The sequence below is a fragment of the Molothrus aeneus genome, chromosome 6 (assembly GCF_037042795.1).
Source record: "Molothrus aeneus isolate 106 chromosome 6, BPBGC_Maene_1.0, whole genome shotgun sequence".
NCBI lineage: Eukaryota > Metazoa > Chordata > Aves > Passeriformes > Icteridae > Molothrus > Molothrus aeneus.
The window spans coordinates 52,480,875-52,501,588 of record NC_089651.1 but is presented as its reverse complement, the minus strand read 5'-3'; the positions used below and the strand labels follow the sequence as shown (position 1 = coordinate 52,501,588).

The window sequence follows — 20,714 nt, the reverse complement described above, 5'->3', positions numbered from 1 at the left end:
TCCACTTGACCTCCACAGGGAATGAAATTCTTACCTAACACATTTCTACACAGGATTACACCACCTTAACAACTGTTCCAAGAATACCAATGGAAAACCCAGTTGTCTTATTCTGACCAGAGTAGAGCAAAAATGTTTGCACCAGCACACAGATAACAAATACTCAAGCAAGAAACAGTGGAAGGCTCAACATACTCCTAAAGCTGCAATGGTGTTCACAGTAATATCAGTAGTTCACAACATCTAAAGGTATCAACATGCTCTACCAGAACAAACAACATACCTCAGCAAGGCATTCATGCAGGTTTCACAGAACCTGTGTCCACATTCAGTCTGTTTAGGATTGCATAAGATGAGGTGACATTTTTCACATTTGTACTTATCTTCCACAGCATTCACAAATTTCTCTTTGTAGCCACCTTGCTCTGGAACATAGATGGATGCTGATGGACTGCGGTCAGGATTGGCCCTCTGCTGTACCATTTCTACAGATAAAGGGGGTTCTGACTTCTTACTGGGGTCCATGCTCTAAGATAGTTTCTGTAAATCAAAAGTGAGAAAAACTAAGAAATTAGGATCTCTTTTGCCATTTAAATAAAACAAACAGAGCATATGAGAGATTGCATAAAATCAGAAAATATCAAGAACAGATCTGTGTCCACACATCACGTGAACATACATTATACATACAATATACATGCATTACTGCCTAAGTATATTTAGCATAGCAAATCTGTAAAATAGTCTACATATTCAAAGGCTCTAGAAAACCTGTTCCTGAAAATGAAGTGTTAATTATGGCCATCAGTCTGGGAATACATCAGGGATTCATTCATATCTTTCTCTCTCTCGCTCTGAAAAGTATTTCTTAATGTTGAAGTCCAACCATTAGGGGCAGCAAGAGGTGTGGTGAGGAAGGTGTTCTGGTACAGTACTGCATGTGATCCTGCTCAAATGCTACTGCAAAAGCACACAACCACCAGTGTCCTACACAGGGTACCCAGAGCCTGCCCAGCTCCTCTGTCCACTTTTCCTGTCTATGCTTTTGCAATAGCATAGTGTAAGACATGCTGCTTTAAGTCTGCTTCACAACACCACAAAAGGGCTTTACACATTAGACACTTTCCAACCTTTTCATGGCACATCTTCACCTGAAGAGAGCAGCTGAGCAAAGTCTAAGTGACAGCAGAGAAGGGCCTATGTAACATGGCCATTTGATTAATTTACCAGGGCTAAGCACAACTGACAGGTAGCTGAGAAAATAATGAATCCAGCTGAAGAGTAAATTACAGTACCTATTATCTTGGACAATCTATCTTCTAGGTCAGCATGCAAAGCATCAGCAGAGCAACAGAGGAATGATATCCCTTAATATTTTAAGTTTTAAAATGTGTTTTCAATAATTTCCTAGCTAATCTCATAGTCAAGCAAGTGTAAGTGCTCTTAGATAGGCTCAGCATATCCAGGAGAAAGCACAGTTTAAGGAAGCAGAATGAAGAAATGAGGTACAGTTCACTTCTCAAAGTATGTCCACAAATGCCACAAAGGGAATCAAATGCAGCACATTCCAAATACACAGACCCTCTTGTACACAGTTTTTGTGGTATCTTACCTTCCCTTGCTAAGCCCAAAACCACACATTTGTAATGAAATATATTTACTTGTAGGTAATTTCTGCATCTGGAATTTTGGTACGGAATTCTCCATGCAAACTAAATGGGTAAGGAATTTTTCTTGATTTCTGATGCCATTATTTACAGAAACAAAAGACAAAATCATTGTGACTCAATGCTGAGACCATTTCACATTTTTACAACACCAGCTGAGCAAGGGTAGAGGTGTCGAGTGAAGAATTCTCACTTCATTGCCCCCTTGCCCAGGGGAAAGCCTTTCTGATCTCCATCAAACCCAGAGAGCCCAAGGAACCCATTCTCTTAACTTGGCACACAGACCCAGTCATTGTGTTTTATTCTAAACCAACAAAACAACACAAACACACAACAAATTAAAAAAAAAAAAAGAAAAAAAAGAAAAACCCAACAGGTTCTATGAACTGAAAAGCTACTATAAATTCTGATCCATAATTTGAATTAATGTTAGTCTATCTCTTCTCTGCTCTTCAAAGACTGCAGAGACCTGTGTCTTGACAGAACAGTATGTGAAAGAACCAAAAAGTCTGTGCTGAACTGAAAGTGAGTCACACTTCTCATTAATGAGGAAATTTAGATTATTTCAGACCTTAGCTAGAGTTTCAGCAGCAAGCATAAAAACCCAGCAGGTAATAATGACACTGAAGAGGCAACTCAAGATTGTAACCAGCACAAAAGAAATGAGATTGATGCTGAGAACATGATACAGACAAGGAGGTTCACAGAAGTGCCATGAATGAGGAAGGACAGCAGCTTACAAAAGTGGTCAAGATTCAAAGACTGCCCAAGGCAAATGTGCTGCTGCTGTACATCAGTGGCTGGACATGGGGAAATGCAGAGCTTAGGACCTGACACTTTTTTCTGTGGTTTTAAGAGAAAAGATTAGCATTGGAAAAAAAGTCCAACTCCTTAAGTATTCAGCCTGCTGAAACTTAGCTACCTAGGGACTTGCTTCCTATGTGTATGATTGGAAAAGCTTCATTTGGCACTTGCAGTGTAGGAATCTGTAAATGTTTCAGTTCCTTGATTTATAGATACTAATACCTTTTTCCCCTCTGCAGCTGTGTATTTTTTTTTAATCATATTCAAGACCTCCACTATTCTGGCAATTCTTGAAGTCAGAGGCCAACTTCAAGCATGTTGATTTGTAGAACAACACAGGGGACATTACTTTCCTTAAAATGACAGAAGAAACAAGGCATGACCTGCTTCTAACCCACAAAAGAAATACAGAAAAAGAGGCACTAAAAGAGATGCTGAAAGGAGAATTGTCAAGTCAAGAGAGCACAAAGTTCCCAAACTTCCAAGTCACAGTCCAAAATTACTGAATGTCTGCTTCCCCATTAACCTTCTTCTGAACAAAAAGAAGCTAAAGATGATTGGAGATGTGAAGTCTTCCAAAAGCATGATTTCTTCAAGGAAATGGAATAATTAGTCACAAGGAGGCAGGCAGGGATGACAGGAGAATATTCAAGACTTAACACAGAGAGCACTGAATGCCAAATGAGCAGCAGGTAAGAGTTTCACTGAGATCCAAAACTGCTCCAGGCTGGACTGTCAGCTGTCAAGAGAGATTTCACACCAGAATAAAGTGCACAGGGTGCCATAGGACTCCACTTTTGGAACTGACATCTTGGATATCTTGTCACAGAAAAGAAGCAGAAAGCACACTGACAAATGAAACATACTATGGGACATGCTTAAAGATTTGTCTGCCTTGGGTTTCGTATTTATTTTATGAAGAAATATGTCAGACCAGAAAAGCTAAACAAGCTCAGCAGTAGAGCAGCCAGACTGGTGAGGAATTCTCTTCCACAGTACTCTGAATGCCAGCATTTTCTTGTGCAGCAAAACTGGGAAGCCATTCATGAAGTATTATTATAAAATACAATAGAACATTGAGCCTGCAAGACCACCACAACCTTATTACAATGAACAAGCAGTATTTAACAAGGGGATGGGGAGAAGTGAGGTCTGTCTGTCTGTCTGCACAGAGCTTTGCCTTCATGCATATTAGTTACATGCTCCTACACCTGCATGTGGGAACAGTGAACACAAGCACAGAAAATATAAACATTTCAGCTGCCACCCTTTTGGAAACAGCATTCTGTTATGACTTCCATGCCACTACAGGGTGTCAGCTGCAATGGTTTCTCTTCCTTTGCAGGAACCTTTAACAGCAGGACTTGGATTATTCCCTCACAATCATGTTTCAAACTGCCAACAAGAAGCAATTTGAAGTCACAGCTCAGTAAGGTACTCTGTACTTATGGCAGTGAAGTTAACATCCTTCCAGAGCAGGGAGAGGAGCCTAGCTAGGGCATCCAAGATGGGCCTGTTCTGGTGGGGGCCTCTGATTCTTAAAGGCATGGCAAGGTGCCATCCAGCCAAAAACTCTGGTTCTTGTTCAGCAAGCTAAATCTTAATGCCTAATTAATCACCAGCTAGTTCTTACACTCCAGTTTCTTATCTGTGGGAAAAGATTATCACAATAAAAGTATCTGACTTTTAGATGTCTTTCAAAACTGTTAAACCTTGGACAAACACTTTTCAGGACAGATAAGCACATAAAGAGGCACAGTCAACAAAGGTTGGTTCAGTCCACTGCTGCTTTCAGCCACCTCTCCTGCAGCCAGCATATGCCAATATTCACACTTGAATGGACATTGTTGTGGCCATCAGATGGGTGACACTGTGACACTGCTTGCTCCAGTCTGGTCACTACTCTTGCTCAATACAAGAGGAATTCAAGCAACTGAGGCTGAACCCCAGCTGATACTTCAAGCTGTATATACTGCAGTGAAGGTCAGAACAATTTGTTGGTGCTTAACTAACACTAATATCAGTACAGAAACCTAGAAACTGGAAGCAAAAGTGAGTTTACCCACGAAGTTGTTCCAAGAATTAGGAAGCACGGGAATTCCCAAACAAAAGGCATTTTGCTCTTTCCTTATTCCAGCAAGAGTGTTATTGTCATTGCCCAAAGAGCAAACATCCTAAAAATCTGCACTGGTGCTCTGTATTAGCACATATCTTTATGATTTGTTCTTAGGGAATAAAGCCAGTTTGTGACACTGAAATACAATAAAGCTTCTATAAAAATTCAAAATAAATTTTGAATCCTAACAAAAACAGAAAAAAAAATTAATTCTTATATAAATCTAAAACACTCCTAAAAAATTTGATTGTACTAGGTACCATGGGATTTGGAACCTAGAAGGCTCTGCATGAAGACTGTTTCAGTATATTGACAATATGAAGCAAATAAGCTTTTGCCACAGCTTTATAATGCAAAAAGAGAAAAAAGCTATTAGAAATAAATGTTTTCATTACAGCACCTTGGAAGAGAATAATGCATGACACTGTTTAATTTGGTTATTACTACAGCAAAGCTTTTTGATCAAATTACAATTTGCACTGAGAACAGGAGTTCCTCAAACAGAACAGCACTTGCCTGCACAATATCTAAATTAAGCTCAAAAAGAGAAACCTAAAGTGGGACAAGAAGCTTAAGATCAGAGCAGAAAAGTAACCTTTCCTCTTAAAAAATTTTTGTATCTAAAACATGTAAAAGCACACAAACTTCAGCATCTCATCCTAACTAGGTCATTTTTTGGGTAGCCTGGGGTATAATTTTTCAGTCTAGCTTTTAATGAGATAAGGGATTGTGATTGTGCTGTCTCTCTTCTCAGCCTCCCAAAACCACATTGGAACCAACTGGACAGTGCTGCCATGAAAATGAGCAGCTATGAGGGGAACAGAAAGAGCAACTGAATGCAGTGTCCCAGTGAGCAAGAGGCCATAGAAGTGCACCCCCATGGTCTATCAGTCAGTCAGTGCACAGACACACACAAACCAGCCAGGAACACCTGCTCCCTCTTGTCCCGCCAAGCTTCATGGCCTCAGTCTCCTCCTGAACCATAAAAACAGGGCTGGGCTGGAGATTTAGGGGGTTTTGTTGTTTTATTGCTTTTTTTTGGGTTGGGTTTTGTTTGGGGTTTTTTTGAGGAGGGGGGAATAGGGGTAAAAAAAAGGATGTAGAGCACAGATTAGTAGGAAAACAAACTTCATCAGTTTCACTGCTCTTCACGGAATTTTCTTCCATACTCCACAGGATATCCTCAGAGAGACACATAACCAGGTACCAGGAGAGGGATTTCCAGATCTTCAGTCTTTCCAGCTCACTTGCTTTCTATCATCAAGAATTATTGCTTCAAGTTAGCACACAGAAACCTTTATCTTAAAATTAAATTATTAAAACAATCTGAACTTTGTCTTATATTTCAGCATTTTATAGTTATAAGAAATTCCTAGAACATACTGAAAAGAATGTCCATCTTTCTTTCACCATTTTTAGGTAAGTCTTCTGAGTTGGTTCTGTTTCCAAGTGCTATTAAAATATGCAACATGTATTGGCATACTCTGATGTCTTGTTAGAACAGCAATGTAAGCTGAAAGCAGTATATTGGTGACAACATATTATCAGTTTACTCAGGGCACACCTGTCAAAAATATTAAAATAAGGCTGCCATGGAAATCTTTACTCTGGAGCTCTCAAGCATGAAGGGGTCCAACTGCAGAGTATCGTTCTCACAACATCCACCACACCTCAGCCTGGCCTTCTGGCAAAGCCCCACTGCTGAGTCTGGGCAGGGGCACTGAACAACAGATAAATAAAATGCAAATAGCTTGAATCACTCCAAAGAAAGACTCAGGCCATGACTGAGGCAGCACTGGAGTGGCAGGTTTGAAAGCAGACAATCATCCATCAAATTTGTTTTGTGTGAGGTCAGAGGTCTTGGCATGTCCACTCCTGCTGTTTGCACAAGGGAACTACTGATTTATTTATTTTTACCTCCATGCATTTTTCATGCTGGAAGTGCTATTTACTATTTCTCCAGAGAATATATATATAGGACCAACTAACCAGAGATTCAGGTATTTCCAGGACATGCTCTGAGAGAATATTCTGAGGAGGGTAAGGAAGGGTTGCTAAGTGACCCACACTGATACAACTTTATATAGCGAGAATGAGACCACTCCTCACCTTCTTTTATATACACACTCAAATACCAAGTCTAATTCCTGTACAGAAATGAAAGCACCATTGATATTTAAAACTTTTTTTTCTCTGTGCTAAAACAAATAGGCTATTTTAACTACTTTAAACTTTGCCCTATGATTTCATAGGCATGCACCTTCCTTGCTGTGAAGAAGACCTGGAGATCATACATATAATAGAACAGATGAAGAGCAACAGGAAAAATGAGATATAAGCAAGTAGGCCAAGCATCTGAAAACACAGGGAAGATGTGCACTGAGTATTCTCCACACAGGAAGCTTCTGCCACTTGCAAGCTCTCTAGAACCACTCATCAGTGCAGTTTCCCAGTGCTGAGCTTGGAAGGCACCTCTGGAGGTCATCCAGCCCAGCCTCCTGCTCAGAGGAGACCATCTTCAAAGTCAGGTCAGGTCCACTGCTGAGTTTTCAAAACTCCCTGGGTGAAGAAACTGCAACCTCTCCCAGCAACTCCTCCCAGCACTTAACACCCCCCCTCTGTCAGGAGTTTTTATTGCAGCAATTATGATGTGATATTCTTAGGCAGCAAAAAGGCCTGTTCTGATACTTGAACTGCTATGATCTCAAGCAATTAAACCATATTTCACCACAATCTCCACAGGCTCTAGCCTGTAGAAATTATTGAACAAATAAGAAAATTATTTTTGGTTTGGAAGGAACAGGCTATTCCTTCTTTTCCTATCTGACCTAGAAAATCAGAAGCGTAATCAAAAGATGCTATCATGATATTCTTGCAAAAGAACAACCATGTGTCACTTTAATAAAAAATATTGCGTATTTCCCATGTTCTAGTTTGCAAGATGACTGAAGAGCTGAAAATAAAAGATAAGTTATGTTTTACATTGTTTTATTCTTTTAACTTATCTATTTCCTTGGCTGTATTTCTTTCAAAAACAAGTCTACACAGCCATGTGAAGAGTCTTAGGGGACTAAACAAAACAGCATCCCCATACAAGGGATCTCAATTTAGCAAGTCTGCTGGACTGTGCTGTCATGAAAAGAGCTCTAACATATACTCCCTCCTGCTCTGTGTAACAAACTTCTGATTCTAAATAAAGGACAGATTTGGAAAGTAATTACATCAGCTCTAAGAGGTTAGATTAGTAATATTTACAAGTAATAACATAGTATTAACATAGTTCAGAATGCCCAAGAAGCCAGGGACTGACACTTTTAGTAACTATCCAATAATATGCTGAATACAATTAACATTTAGTCAAACACGTATTTCACCAGATGAAAGAAAAGAAAAAAACACAACTTTTAAAGGGCTAAAATTTTATCTATTAAAAAGACAGCAGAAAAGGTAAGTCAGTGCAATTAAGGAAAGCTGATTTTTATGTGACACTATGCTCAACTCTTGCTTTTTTGAAAGTTTACAGCATTCCTTTGAATCATGACACATGGGTTGGCAAAACAGCTTTAAGATTCAGCCTCAGGCAGTAGTAAAAATAAAGTGTTTGTATTTTGACTTACACTTGCTATCTACAGCTCTCAGTAATTACTTCCTAATCTCACTGGGCTACCAAAATACAGTATAAAGTCATCTGAAGTGCAAGAAATCAAAAGCATCTTTTAGAAATCAAAAGACCTCTTAAGCTTTGACAGCCTGGGTCACAAGACAACAGATAAGAGAAACGCTGTCCAAGCTCACGATGAGTATTCTTCTGCATTTCCAATTCAGGTTCCTGTACATTTCCTCTTTTCTCTCATGCACCCCTAGACAAAGCTACTGCATTTCATCTGTGAAGTTAACCCCCAGCTGTGATCTGTATTTCTATACCAGGCTTTTAGTAGAAGCAGATAAAGAACAGGAAAGATCAAAAGATAATCAGATGATCACAGAACAAAGTATACTTTAATCTCTTCCTCTGCCTGTTTAGGGGAAGTCCATGATTGAGATACATATGACAATCCTATGTGGGGGAAGTGGCTGAACACTGTGAATTTTTGATTTTTTTAACTTCTGGCTCTGTTTACAAAGGAAGCATTTTATCTTCTGCAAAACAAATATACTCAGATAAAATATTCCCAGAAACGCCATGAAAATCATATTTGGAATTAAAGGTAGTTTCATCTTTCAAAATGGTTTTACATGTGCTTTGAAGAGAGAACTAGGAAAAACCAGCTTATATTTGCATTTGAAGTACTCTGTTTTTATGGAAAGCTATTTCCATCAGTCCAGATTTCTTCCAATTCCTTTTTTACAGCAGGTCTAACGCTTTCTTTACTTTTGCTGCACAGCACACAAGTGTTTGGCCCACATGATACAAGTGTCAAATCACAGACACCCAAAAGCCCAGCTGCTCACTAGGATTCCTACTTCTGCCTGCTGTGACTGGGCAACAACAAACCCCAGCAAGGACCAACAAGGGTAAAGGCAAAGAGCATGCCCCAGTTATTCTCACCCTGGCATGCAGTCCTAGAAAATGATGGCTCATCCTCTAGTGACCTAGTCTAGTCCCCTTTTCCTCCCAAGTTGTGCCTTCAAGGAAAATCTGCTGCATGAATAATCAGTAACAAGTTGCTTATCAATTATAGCAACTTAAGACAAAGTCTCTTCATCTCTGAAATCACCAAGTAGAGATCAAAAAATTACTGCAGTATTTTTGTCAACCTTTTCTTTGTTCTTGAACCAAGACCTATTGATCAATGCTATTCTTTTACTTTCTGTTAATCAAAGAGATCCTCGGCTTCAAATCTAACAAAATTTCAAGTCTATCAGAACAGCAAAAGATATTCCTCAAATCAGAGTCTACCTATTTACACTGCTGTCTGCCAAGTCCATGAAGAATATTTCTGCATTTCCAATTCCTGACAAAGTGCATCTGTGCTGTCTCCTCATGAATCCAGCCTTGAAATCTCAGCAGAGAAAAAAGAGAGGTAGTACCTCATCTTCTACAATTAGAAGTATGTGAAGGCAAAGGTGTCAGAGACCAGCAAATAAAAAGAAAAAAACCCAAAGCACTTCAAGAAGCTTATTATGAATAATTACTGCAAAACTGCCTTCTCAAGAATACCTACAAAATACAACTTAATTAATCTTAAAATGCAGCTCATCTTTAAGAAAAATAGTCCTCCCAGGAAATTCTGAACACAGCAGAGTTTAGAGGAATCTGGTAAATGAAAGAGAATGCAACTTCAAGTATGGCTTGGCACTTTTTGAACTCAACACTGAAATGAAGTGCTGTGCAAATAGACATGACCATACCAGAAAACTCAAAACCACAGTCTCTCACTTCCACATGAAGTTTGTTCCACTCTAACTAAATTTTCTAAGCCTTCATCCAAAATGCAAAAAAACTATCTAACCTGTCTTTCATGGAAATTAACTCACTCTCATAAAACATCTCCTGCTCTTCCATTTTATCCCAGTGAACACAATGTACTATGAACTCAGCTAAGAAAGAAATATTGCCCCAAATACTAATCAAACTCTAGAAATTAACACAGCACGTGACATCATCAGACTATTTTACTGAACACTAAACTGCATGGAAGACATTTATTCATAAACAGAATTCAACCTCTCACTGATCCTGAGTGAAATTTCCCACCATTTGAGATGATGTCTTCAGCTGTGTCTGAATCCATTGCTTCTTAATCAAGAAGAAAAAGGGGAAAAAAGAATAACAGTAACTCTCTTTTCATTTGCCTATATTTTATTATTTATCAGAATGTGAGGGGAAAAAAACCATCATCCACTTTATTTAATGTAGTGATAGTCAGTTTAACTTCAGTGATTTCACCGTCTACACTGTACAATTCTGGAAGATGGAAAAAAATACATTAAAAAAATTTAAAACCCTCTGAACAACTTGTGCTAGAACTTCTAGTTATACTAGAAATTTCAGTTTCTATAGCTCTAGTAAAAAAGTATTATTGAACTTGAGTTTTCAGGAGAAAGTCGCAGACCCTTTACCCAGACTTGTCATAGTATTCACAATCCCAACTTCACATTCACCACTATCTAAAGCATTTCTTACCTTTATTAAGATGCTCATGGAGAAAGCTGTGTTTTCCCTAACTGAAAATTTAGATTCACAAAACATGTTTCCCAGCAATGTAAGAAAGGAAGGAGCATGTTGCTTCCTCCTGCAGTAAACGCAGACTTTAGGAATGTGTTACTGGAAGCCAAATGCATGTAAGACACAAATGCCTGCTGGTGTATGACAGTGCTCATTATTCCAGCTGGAAAGTGTCATTGAAAGACTCTTTTACCTGGAACCTGCATGCAATTTCCTCGTTTCTCTCACAGTTTCTCCTAGTTTCTACCTCTTCTTTGTGATTACTTTGCCAGGTAACAAACTATGGTATTATTTTGACTTGCCAACCTTAAATATTTTATTTGCTGCCTGCAGGTTTACAACAACTGCAATTCTGGAGGTTTCAGATCAATAGATGTCATTGACATCTTGAGAACAAGGCACCTCTACAGCCCTGGGTCAGACAGGACACTACTAAGGACCAAAAAACCCCAAGTCCCTTTGAAGGTTTCCCTTGTACTGGATTAAGAAAATTAACAAAAATCAATGAGGATGTTATCCTTCTACAACATACCTAGTATGGAGGTTGTAAAAGTAACTTACACATTTTTCTGACTGAACTTCACATTATTACCCAGAACCAAGTGTTTATCCCTGTTACACAGCCAAAAAAGTTTAACACAAGCCATAGCAACCTTTCAAAGAAACTTCTGATAAAATGGTACAGTACTGCTGCTGCTTCAGAAACACATTAAAACTGGTGCATTCCACACCATCCACAAGGCCTTAAAGAGATGTGTCTTCAGATTTGGAATACAAAGTTGACAGTTTTAGCTGAAAATTCTTTTTTGCGTGCTTATCGCCTGAGGGTTTCTTTAGTTAATATTAATGAAATCATGTTCACTTCTACCAAATAAATACTTAATAAAGCAATTCTGTTTAATGTATTAATGGCAATCTAACCTTTAAATATGCACTTTTATTTTTCAAAATTCAAACCTGAAAGCCTCCAGGTGCTACTCTAGAAACTAAATGAGAATACTCAGATTCCTTGGAAAATTTATGCTTATAAAGAATTATCTGCTTGTTATGAAGATTCACACAGGCACAGTTTAGATATGCAGAATGGAAAGAGTAATTTACAAATGGAGCAAATGCCAGATTTAAAAGTATGCAGAGGACACTCACTGATAGAGTAAGGGGTTTACATCCTAAGATTAGAGCTTACAGGATCTTGCACAGCTAATGACACTTCAGAGGAAAGACTGCTGATTCCCACTTCCTGCAAATAACTTGTATCTAGGCAATGAAGTTTCCAATATTACAGCAGTGTGGATTTTTTCCCCCATCAATTCTACAGAATTCCTACATGATTTTAAGACTTCATCACTTTGTTTCTCTCCCTAAACTGTGTAATAAGCAAAACATTGCTTACCTTTTATAGCATCTCTGGCCTGAAGTGTTCTACATCAGTAGGAAGTATTATTTTTGGACTCTTCTAGTGAGATTTGTCACCACTCTAAACCCTTCTAGAAGTCTGGATAAAAAGAAATAACTTGCCCACACTTCTTAAGAGTCAAAAGAGATTCTTTTTCTTAACATGATACTTTCCAACTAAACTATACACCAATGCTTTGTTATCTTAGGAAGCAATTTCAGGACCTGAAAACACTAGGTGTAATATTAAAGACAAACCTACATCTCTCTATATAAGGAGAACTACCACCTTAACATTATAAATGTTTCTGAAAAGAATCCTTTCTTCAACCTGCTTCACTGTTTTGGAAGTTCTTTTATGGCTGCCTTTAGAAGATCCCAAAGGAGTGTCAAACTTAATCAAATTCAGAATATTTATAAATGCACTTCCTGCAATATAGCATAAAGTCACAAAATACACTAAAAATGTTGTAATGCTGATCCATAAAGCCAGGCTCAAACCAGTTCCTGGAACTCTTTTCCATCATTATACAACATCTAAAATACACTAGTGGATAGGCAAGAGGGGAAAAAAAGAGGTGGGGGGAAAGACAGCTCCAAAGATTCTGTTAAGCATGGGTCATGGATTTCTATTTCCTCTACACATCTGCTAAATCTACAAGCAATTATTTTGAGGCCAAGAGCAGTAAATTCTTAGTGTTATATCAGAACAGTGAGTTCTACAGGTTAGACAAGCATCATAGTGTGAAAAAGTGGGTTTGCTTTGTCTTGGGGCTTTTAAAAACAATTTTCCATTTTCCAAGACAGTTATTCAGGGAGAAAAAAAAATAATTAAACTAGGTATATGTAAACTCACATTGCATTTTTATCTTTACATGGTCTTACTACTTTGCTAATTTATTCTCCAGGGTATTGACTGCACCAGAATTATACTTACTCACTGACAGCTGTGCTGGTGATAGCTGAGATTAGTTACAGTGAAGGCTACTCCACTTTGGAACAAGGATGGGTTTTGTTATCAATCCAAACAGCCTCTGTGTCTCAGTGAAATAAGGGACTTCATCAGTGCACTAACAAAACACAGAGGGCTGGTAACAGCTGTAATTAAGGCAAATCCATAGTATCTTAAATTCAGCTGAGAGAGGACAATCCTAAGTTTCTCTCAGTTCCCACAAGAAAATTTTACATCTTTAATGATATGTCATCACCCAGTTTTTTAAAACCATCTCCAGATAATTTTATTTTAAAAGTGGCCTAAGCTGAATGTAATAGGCACATAAGAGATCGTCTCTCTTAGTACAAACTTTTTGTATTCATTCACTTTCCTTTATATAGCCCCTTTTTTCTCTCATCTGCTCAGTTTTGACCAGTAATTCCAATCAAGTTCTCCACTACTCCATTCAAGGTTCACTTTGATGGACTACAAAAAAATCAACAACACAGATGCCAGGGGAATATATCGTAAAAATCTATTTTTCATCCTATCAGCAGTGCAATGATGAATTGCTGAAAGGATTGCACATGAAAATTTAGACCAAGGTCATCAAAATAACTGCTCATTCTCACAAAGAACTGTATTGCATTTTTGAAGTAGAGGAGGAAATATGATGTGCATGACTAGAATTAAAACCAAAGGAAAACAGATTTCCAAGCACCTACATCACGGCAGTAGAAAGACTGCTTAGGTAAAATGTTCTCTTCTACAAATACTCAAGCTTTAGGAGGAAAACAAATAAAATCATTATATCCTTAATAAATGTAACAGCAATTTGTCTCCTAACCAGTACCTAGCAAGCTTATGAAGTTTGGATTGAGTACAGCCCAGTTCAGCCATGTACTCAAACACAAAGCAAAAGAAACCTTTGAAAGTATATAAAATTGTAATTCCAAATGAATCTCCTTCAGAGTTTATCCAATGCTGTCAATTTTTCATGCTTGACAGATGTGAGAATTTTCCTAGCAGCCAAAATAAAACTTACATTAAAAACAAAAGGATTTTACCATATCAGAGCCACAGAAAGCAGTGGCTTTCTGTGCCACTGAAGAACAAGCCATATACGTGAATACAATTTCAGGTAACACACAAGTCAAGTTACAAGCATTAGAAGTTTAAAGGTGAGTGTCCAAACTCACAGTAACACAATTCCAATAAATGTATGTATTTTCTTAGGCTCTAACCTTAGGAAAGGTTCACCTTAAAAACAGGTTACAGGACCCTTTCCCATTTAAATACCTCTTTGATACCACAGATGCTGCTAGAATGGCATAAAGGTTGAAATCCTTTACAGTTCTTGCCCAGCCTCTGTTCTTACTGCTTTTTCTAACCTCTTCCCTAATTACCTGCTAACAGGTAAACTCTATCAGTCTGGAAATTATATGTTCCTTCTCATGTAAAAATTCTCCTTCACAGACAACTGAAGAAAGTACAATATTAAAAACTGAGTTGTTAGCTTAAATAAAAACTCTTGATTTCCAAAGTCCATGCAGCAGCTTTCTTGATCAGATCTGTATACTTTTCTTCCCACACCTCCCCCAAATTTGGAAGACTCTCTGATTGCTTACATTTCCTTCGTTTTATTTGAATCTCATTTGATCCGTAGCTTGAGAAGAAAGAAGAATAGGCTTTCTCAGTGCTCTGATAGGGCTCTCTTTACTCCTGCCAATAAAAGGAGCTTTGCTACAGTCTGTCTGGTTTCTTTCTTTGCCCTGAAGAAAGAAAGAGGTTGAGTTACATTACCTTCATTCAAAAACACTCTAACAGGCTTCTCAGAATCCATCAAGTTACTTCTTTAGCTTCATTAGACCATCAAACTAATTCTTAATGATGAACTTTAAAAATAACCTATACATAACATAAATAACAAAGAACAGTACACAAAGCATATCAACATGATTTTTAAACTATTGTTTTCTTCTCCTCCACTATTGCTCACAAATGACTCAACAAAATAGCATTAAAGGAGGGCATGCACAGTTAAAACCACAGCTATATTTTCTTGCTTTCACGCACACAAAAAACCTTCTCCACCCAGATACACTATGGGTCATTACAGACCGTAGAAAACCTTCAAAGCATTTTCTTGGAAAGTCTGATAAATACCATTTGAAAACACCAACTCAATTCTGGGAAAGTAATTAAGTGTTCTGCAAAGCGGAACACCTCACAACAATATTCCAAGAGGTCATTACAAGTGACCTTCCCCAACTTAGCTTGGGGAAGTTTGTTTGATCCTGGAATTTTTACAAGCACAGAGAAAAAGAAGAAAATGGTCCAAGAGCATAATTAATACAAATCTTCATCAATATCTATACTGTCATGTTTAAGAATGCACGAAGTTCAACAAATGCTACCACAATGCCCAGGTCACCACCACACAAAGCCTGACATCCCCACGGCCTCTCTCACCCTTACACGTCAAGGCCAAATTTTGTGAGCACACAGCAGCAACCTCACCTGGCCAGGTACAATACAGAGCCAAATCACAATTTCACAGGAATTTACAGGAATTTCAGCAGCTCAACTGCTGTCAGTGAACTCTGCACCCACCTAGCCCCGAGTCCAGGAGGGCACTGTGGTTACTCCGCGGTGCCAGGGCAGCGACGTTGGCGGGCGGGCCGGAGCAGGCCGGCAGCGAGGGCCCGGCCAGGCAGCGCGCTCCCCGCTGCCATCCTGCACACAGCTGGCGACAGGATCGGCCTCAGCAGTCACTGTCACACAGCTCGGCCTCGGCAGTCACACAGCTCGGCCTCGGCAGTCACACAGCTGGCTACGGAAGGTCACAGTGTCACAGAAATGCTTACCTGGCCCTACACGCGCCGGGCTTTCGCTCCCCTGCCACAGCTGAAGTGCGGGACTTTGTAACATGAGACCAAGATAGCCACAAAGGAGGAATGCCACAAACTTCCACGGCTATAAAACTGGGGTTTTGTGGCTTTCTGATTTTTTTTTTTGATCTTGGTCATGTGCTACAATTCACCTTTGGTCCTCGGGAAGCGGAAAGGAAAGGCTACTGCTGCTAACAAAGCAGCAGCAATGCTACTTTGGACCACAATCATAGTAAGTAATGTGCTAATGAGTGGTTACAGATTCTGGCAAAACACACACAGGCCAATGAAAGCTCAATCTGGCTCATTCTAGAAACACAGTACCTGGAAAAATAGCCCAGCACTGAGATTTACAGAAAGCTCCAAGAATAAATGCTTACTCAAAGAAAAAGGAGATCTGCAACTTCACGCTTTCCCCACCAAAACAGTATATAAATTACAAGTCAGCCCATTATACCTACAGGTGTCATGAAAGTAGCACAAATTTCTGTACTAAACATTTACATATTAACTCAGCAAAAAACTGAAGTTCTAAAACTCTTAGCTCCGATATTGACTTCAGACACCAATCATACCAATGACCCTGGGCCACTACTCCTTCGTATTCTTAGTTATAAATCCAAATTTAGTGCAGGGAGTTTTGCACTTTCAGCCTCTCCTTTCCCTCCCAAGACACAACCAACCCCTTCCAAACCACAGAGAATTAAGGTGCCTCCAAAGTTTCATTCTTACTAAACAAGTGCACTCCACAGCTGAACAGCATTATGACAGTGCTACGCCCTTAAAAATCTGGCATAAAAAAAAAAATCCAAAGATATTGGTAAGACATAGAAAGGACTGGGGATTTAGGTCCTAAGATTAACATAAAAAAGGAACATTCTCAGAACAATTGAAAATAATTGATCTTGAAAATAATTCTGTATTATATTGGAAAACCAAAGTGAAAACTGACTAAAAAAGAATCTTTTAATACTAATGAAGTACACATAACTGTTTCTCAACTTGAATACACTAGATAATTCAGGGAAATTATTACAAAGAATTTCAATGAATTACAAGCAATAAAAAAGGCAATCAAAACTTTTACTTTCCAACAAGCACAGTTATTGTTGCATGCTACAACATATAGAAATTACTTTCATTATCCTTTATATGTTAGTCAACAAAAAGTACCTTACCTTATTCTCCACTGTCTGAGCACAGAGGATTAAAAACAAAGCATTAGGCAGAAACTGCAGGTGTTTTGTATCAAGAAGAAAACCCAAACCACTGCACCAATAAGCTTAGTGGCTGTCCAGCATGCCATGCACACTCTAGGGACATTTAATGGAAACTTATCCACATCCTTTTTTTTTATTGCAAACTTCCAGACTTCTGAATTGGAAACCCAACAGCAGCCGTTCATTACCTCCTCCAAAATGCAGATCTCAGCAACACCACACTGCAAGAGGAGCCACCACAGCTTGATTTTCCCTCCTAGTAATTCCCTCCTTGCCAACTACTGCACTGCAGTCTTTCTGAGGGCTGTGCAAAATGCAATCAGGGGAGGGCTGAAAGAGCCCAGCAAAGAAACACAGCTACAGCAAAGTTCTTTCAGATCATCTCATGACTTCCTAGTCATGGGCTGGAAGGCATAAACTGCAGAGTTTGGTTGGGATTGCTTAGCATTTTCTCTCCTGCTCTTCCTCATGTTCCTGCCTGCTTTTTATTTCCTTTTTCACAGAATAATTTGAGGATAGCACTTTGTGGAAAAACTGGAGTGAATGAGGGGAAAATAAACAATTTTGTTATAATAAAGCTACCTTTAATTCTCATAACCGTACTATTTTAAGGGATTAAAATCAAAATGTCTTGTAAGGTTTAGGATGTTTTGGTGTTTTCTCAGTTCAGGGAAGGGGGAGACACTGGTGGATTTTTTTGCTTTGGTTGTTAAATTGGGGAGTTTAGTCAATTAACTACTTAGCACTTGGATGCTTTCCCTATACAATTAAAACTGCCATGATTACACAACAGCAGTTTTTGTGAGACAAGTGCCCAGCAGGGGCATTTGTAATTATTCCCCAAGTGTTCCACAACAGCAGCAAAAGAATGCATCCAAATATCAAAGAAGCTTTCACAGAAGCAGTGGGGTTGGAAGGGACATCTGGAGACCACCCAAGCCAGCCCCCTCTGCCCAGGCAGGATCAGGCAGAGCTACCCAGCACAGCCACCCATCGGGTTTTGAGGATTTGCAGAGAGTGACTCTACCACCACACTGGGCAGCCTGTTGCAGTGTTTGAGCACAACCCCAGCCAAAAGCTTTTCTTGTATTCAGAGGGAATTTTATCTTTTTTATTCTTAATTTATGCCCACTGCCTCTCTGGACACTGGAAATCTAATCTCTAATTTGAGTTACCTCCATCCCCCTCCGCTCTCCACAGCTGTGTTTTAGAGCAAAGGGAGCCCAAGGAGCCCCTGGTGTCAATCAGCCAGTTGTTGGCTCATTGGAAACAACAGGCTCATCACTGCTTTCCACCCCTCCTTCCTTCTGCATCCTGCAGAGCCAGGCTCAAGGCCAGATCTTTTAGCTCATCCCAGCTGCCTACCATCAGCAACCTATTATTCCTGGAGACCCAGGTCCTCCTTGGGGGAGCATCCTGCCCAGTCCCCTCTGGTTCAGCCTCACTGGAACATTAGGCAGGGCTGAGCACCTGCTGGCAATGACATGGAAAGCTCAGAACCCTCCAGAGCCCTCTGGCACCTCCTCACCTCCTGTGCAGCCCCCAGGAGAGGGGCAGTAGCAGCAATGAGAGCGTGTTATATGGGCATGAGCACAAAGGAAATGGGAGAGTTTGGAGGGAGATGCATCCTTTGGGGGTTTGGATCAAAGCAGTGCTAAGGCTGGCTGGTTTTAGGGGCATCTTTGAAGGTTTTCCTTTCCCTTAAAAGGCCAATATAATGGGCAACATAGGTATAGACTCAGATACAATGAAAACAACTACTACCCACTCCCCGACCAACAGATGGGAGATTAACTTCTCAAAGCTGTGCACAAGTCCTTTGCTTACTCTTTGCAGGGGCTCCTGAGTTCCCATGCACTGAAACAGCAACTTTAAAATTTTTCTTCTAACATGGCTTAGTTAACACTGACATTCCCGTAGGAGATAATATATACCCAGTTTAGGCTCCCAAACAAAGTTTTAATTAGTCTTATTTTCAATTTTTATCTATTGAAAAGAATTTACTACTAAAGGTCATCATCTTCAGCTTCAAATCCCTTCCTTGGTTTGCAGACCACATGACATACAACATTTTAAAAACATAATCATAAATATGAAAAGGGGAAAGAGAGGCCTGGTGGCTTTGAAACAGAAGAACGAAATCAGAAAAGCTATTAGAGACTTTCTGTGTGACTTAAAGCACTTCTGCATACTTCTATTCTCCTTTATTGAGGAACAGATCCCCCTTCTCTGATCTTACCTGGGCACCTACCAAGTTCCCATCTCTTCATATGTATTACCTTGTATAATAGGGCTCCAGTCTTAAGCTGGGAACTGTCAAAAGTGAAAAAATAACTAGAAATAAGGAACACAAAAACAATTATATCTTGATAAAGTTGGGAAGAAGAAGGACTAAAAAGATCCCTTTCCCTTAAAAACCAAACATAAATAAGAAAATAAGATCTTTAATTACTTTTTTTGTTTCTCCAGTTAGTCGAAGACTAGCACCTTAACACTTCCTAACCTGTTTTGCTTCAGGGCAGTGAAAATTACTTCAAGACAGCCATGGATAGCCTAGTTGCTTTCTGGCAGGCATTCACATACCAGCACAGAGGCACACAAGATTTCTTAGGAAAACGCCACCAAACAACTAGCACCATCTTAGAAGACGTGGCCAAGGGAAAAAAAAAATAATCTTACAGAAAGATAGCAAGTCTGCTTCATAAACTGTTCATGGTCCTGTGTGGGAGAGTAAAAGAGAAAGAGAAAAGGCCAAAAGAGTGTTCAACCATTCCAGCAGACTACTTCCTTTTCCTGCATCCTTCAGATGCTACTTCTAGATCACAACCTAAAAAGGACTTGTTATACTGTTATGTGAACCTACAAACAGAACTTATTGTGACAAGAACATGAACTTCTGTATATAAACACCATCATTAATTCACATAATTTACTACCAACAAGAAGTTCTTAGTCACAGTGCTTAACATATGGTCTAGCGATAGTGTAGCAAAAAGCTTACTTTTTATCCCTTTCCACAGAGAACTTTGAAAGAGCCTCTCTACCTTCCAGCTTTATAAAAAGCTGTACCTGTTCCGAGGAAAAAGCCCCAGAGTAGTCCCAGAGCATCACCTGCTGCTCCTCTGCAAAGCCACAACCCCCAGCACTCACCTGAAGGACTGAAGAATTTCCTATGTTCACTTCAAGAGGTTGAAAGGAGCACGTTTCACTTCTTTTATCCATTCCTAATTTAAAGCTTAAACTGAAGGCAAACAGGACTAACTTTTTTTTTAGAAGCATAATTTGTTTTTAAACTCCAGAAAAAGTAGAGTGGAACAAGGAAGGAAAGCACAACCCCAAACATATTTAAGGTACTGTTCTAAAGGATTCAGGACATTTTCTCCTCTTGCAAGTAAGGTTAAATGCAGTTTTCCAAATTAGGCTGTGGCTGACTGAGGAAGCTGGTTACCACCTATGAGTTCTAACCATATTTTTAATCTATTTGAAATCAAACATCTGAGGGGAAGATTTTTTTGTGA

At 39.2% G+C, this 20,714-nt stretch overlaps 1 protein-coding gene across 1 annotated transcript in view; it reads right to left on the bottom strand.

The window, feature by feature from the left end:
- The window catches only part of TRAF3 (TNF receptor associated factor 3), a 69,944-nt gene that overhangs the window by 33,979 nt on the left and 15,251 nt on the right, over window positions 1-20,714 (bottom strand). Inside the window, exons 5-8 of the mRNA XM_066552507.1 lie at window positions 17,155-20,437; window positions 15,699-15,918; window positions 14,714-14,857; window positions 284-540 (exon numbers count right to left, since the gene is read on the bottom strand). Of these exons, the coding sequence (XP_066408604.1) occupies window positions 284-525 (242 nt within the window). The 5' untranslated portion in view covers window positions 526-540; window positions 14,714-14,857; window positions 15,699-15,918; window positions 17,155-20,437. The remainder of the gene's footprint in view (window positions 1-283; window positions 541-14,713; window positions 14,858-15,698; window positions 15,919-17,154; window positions 20,438-20,714) is intronic.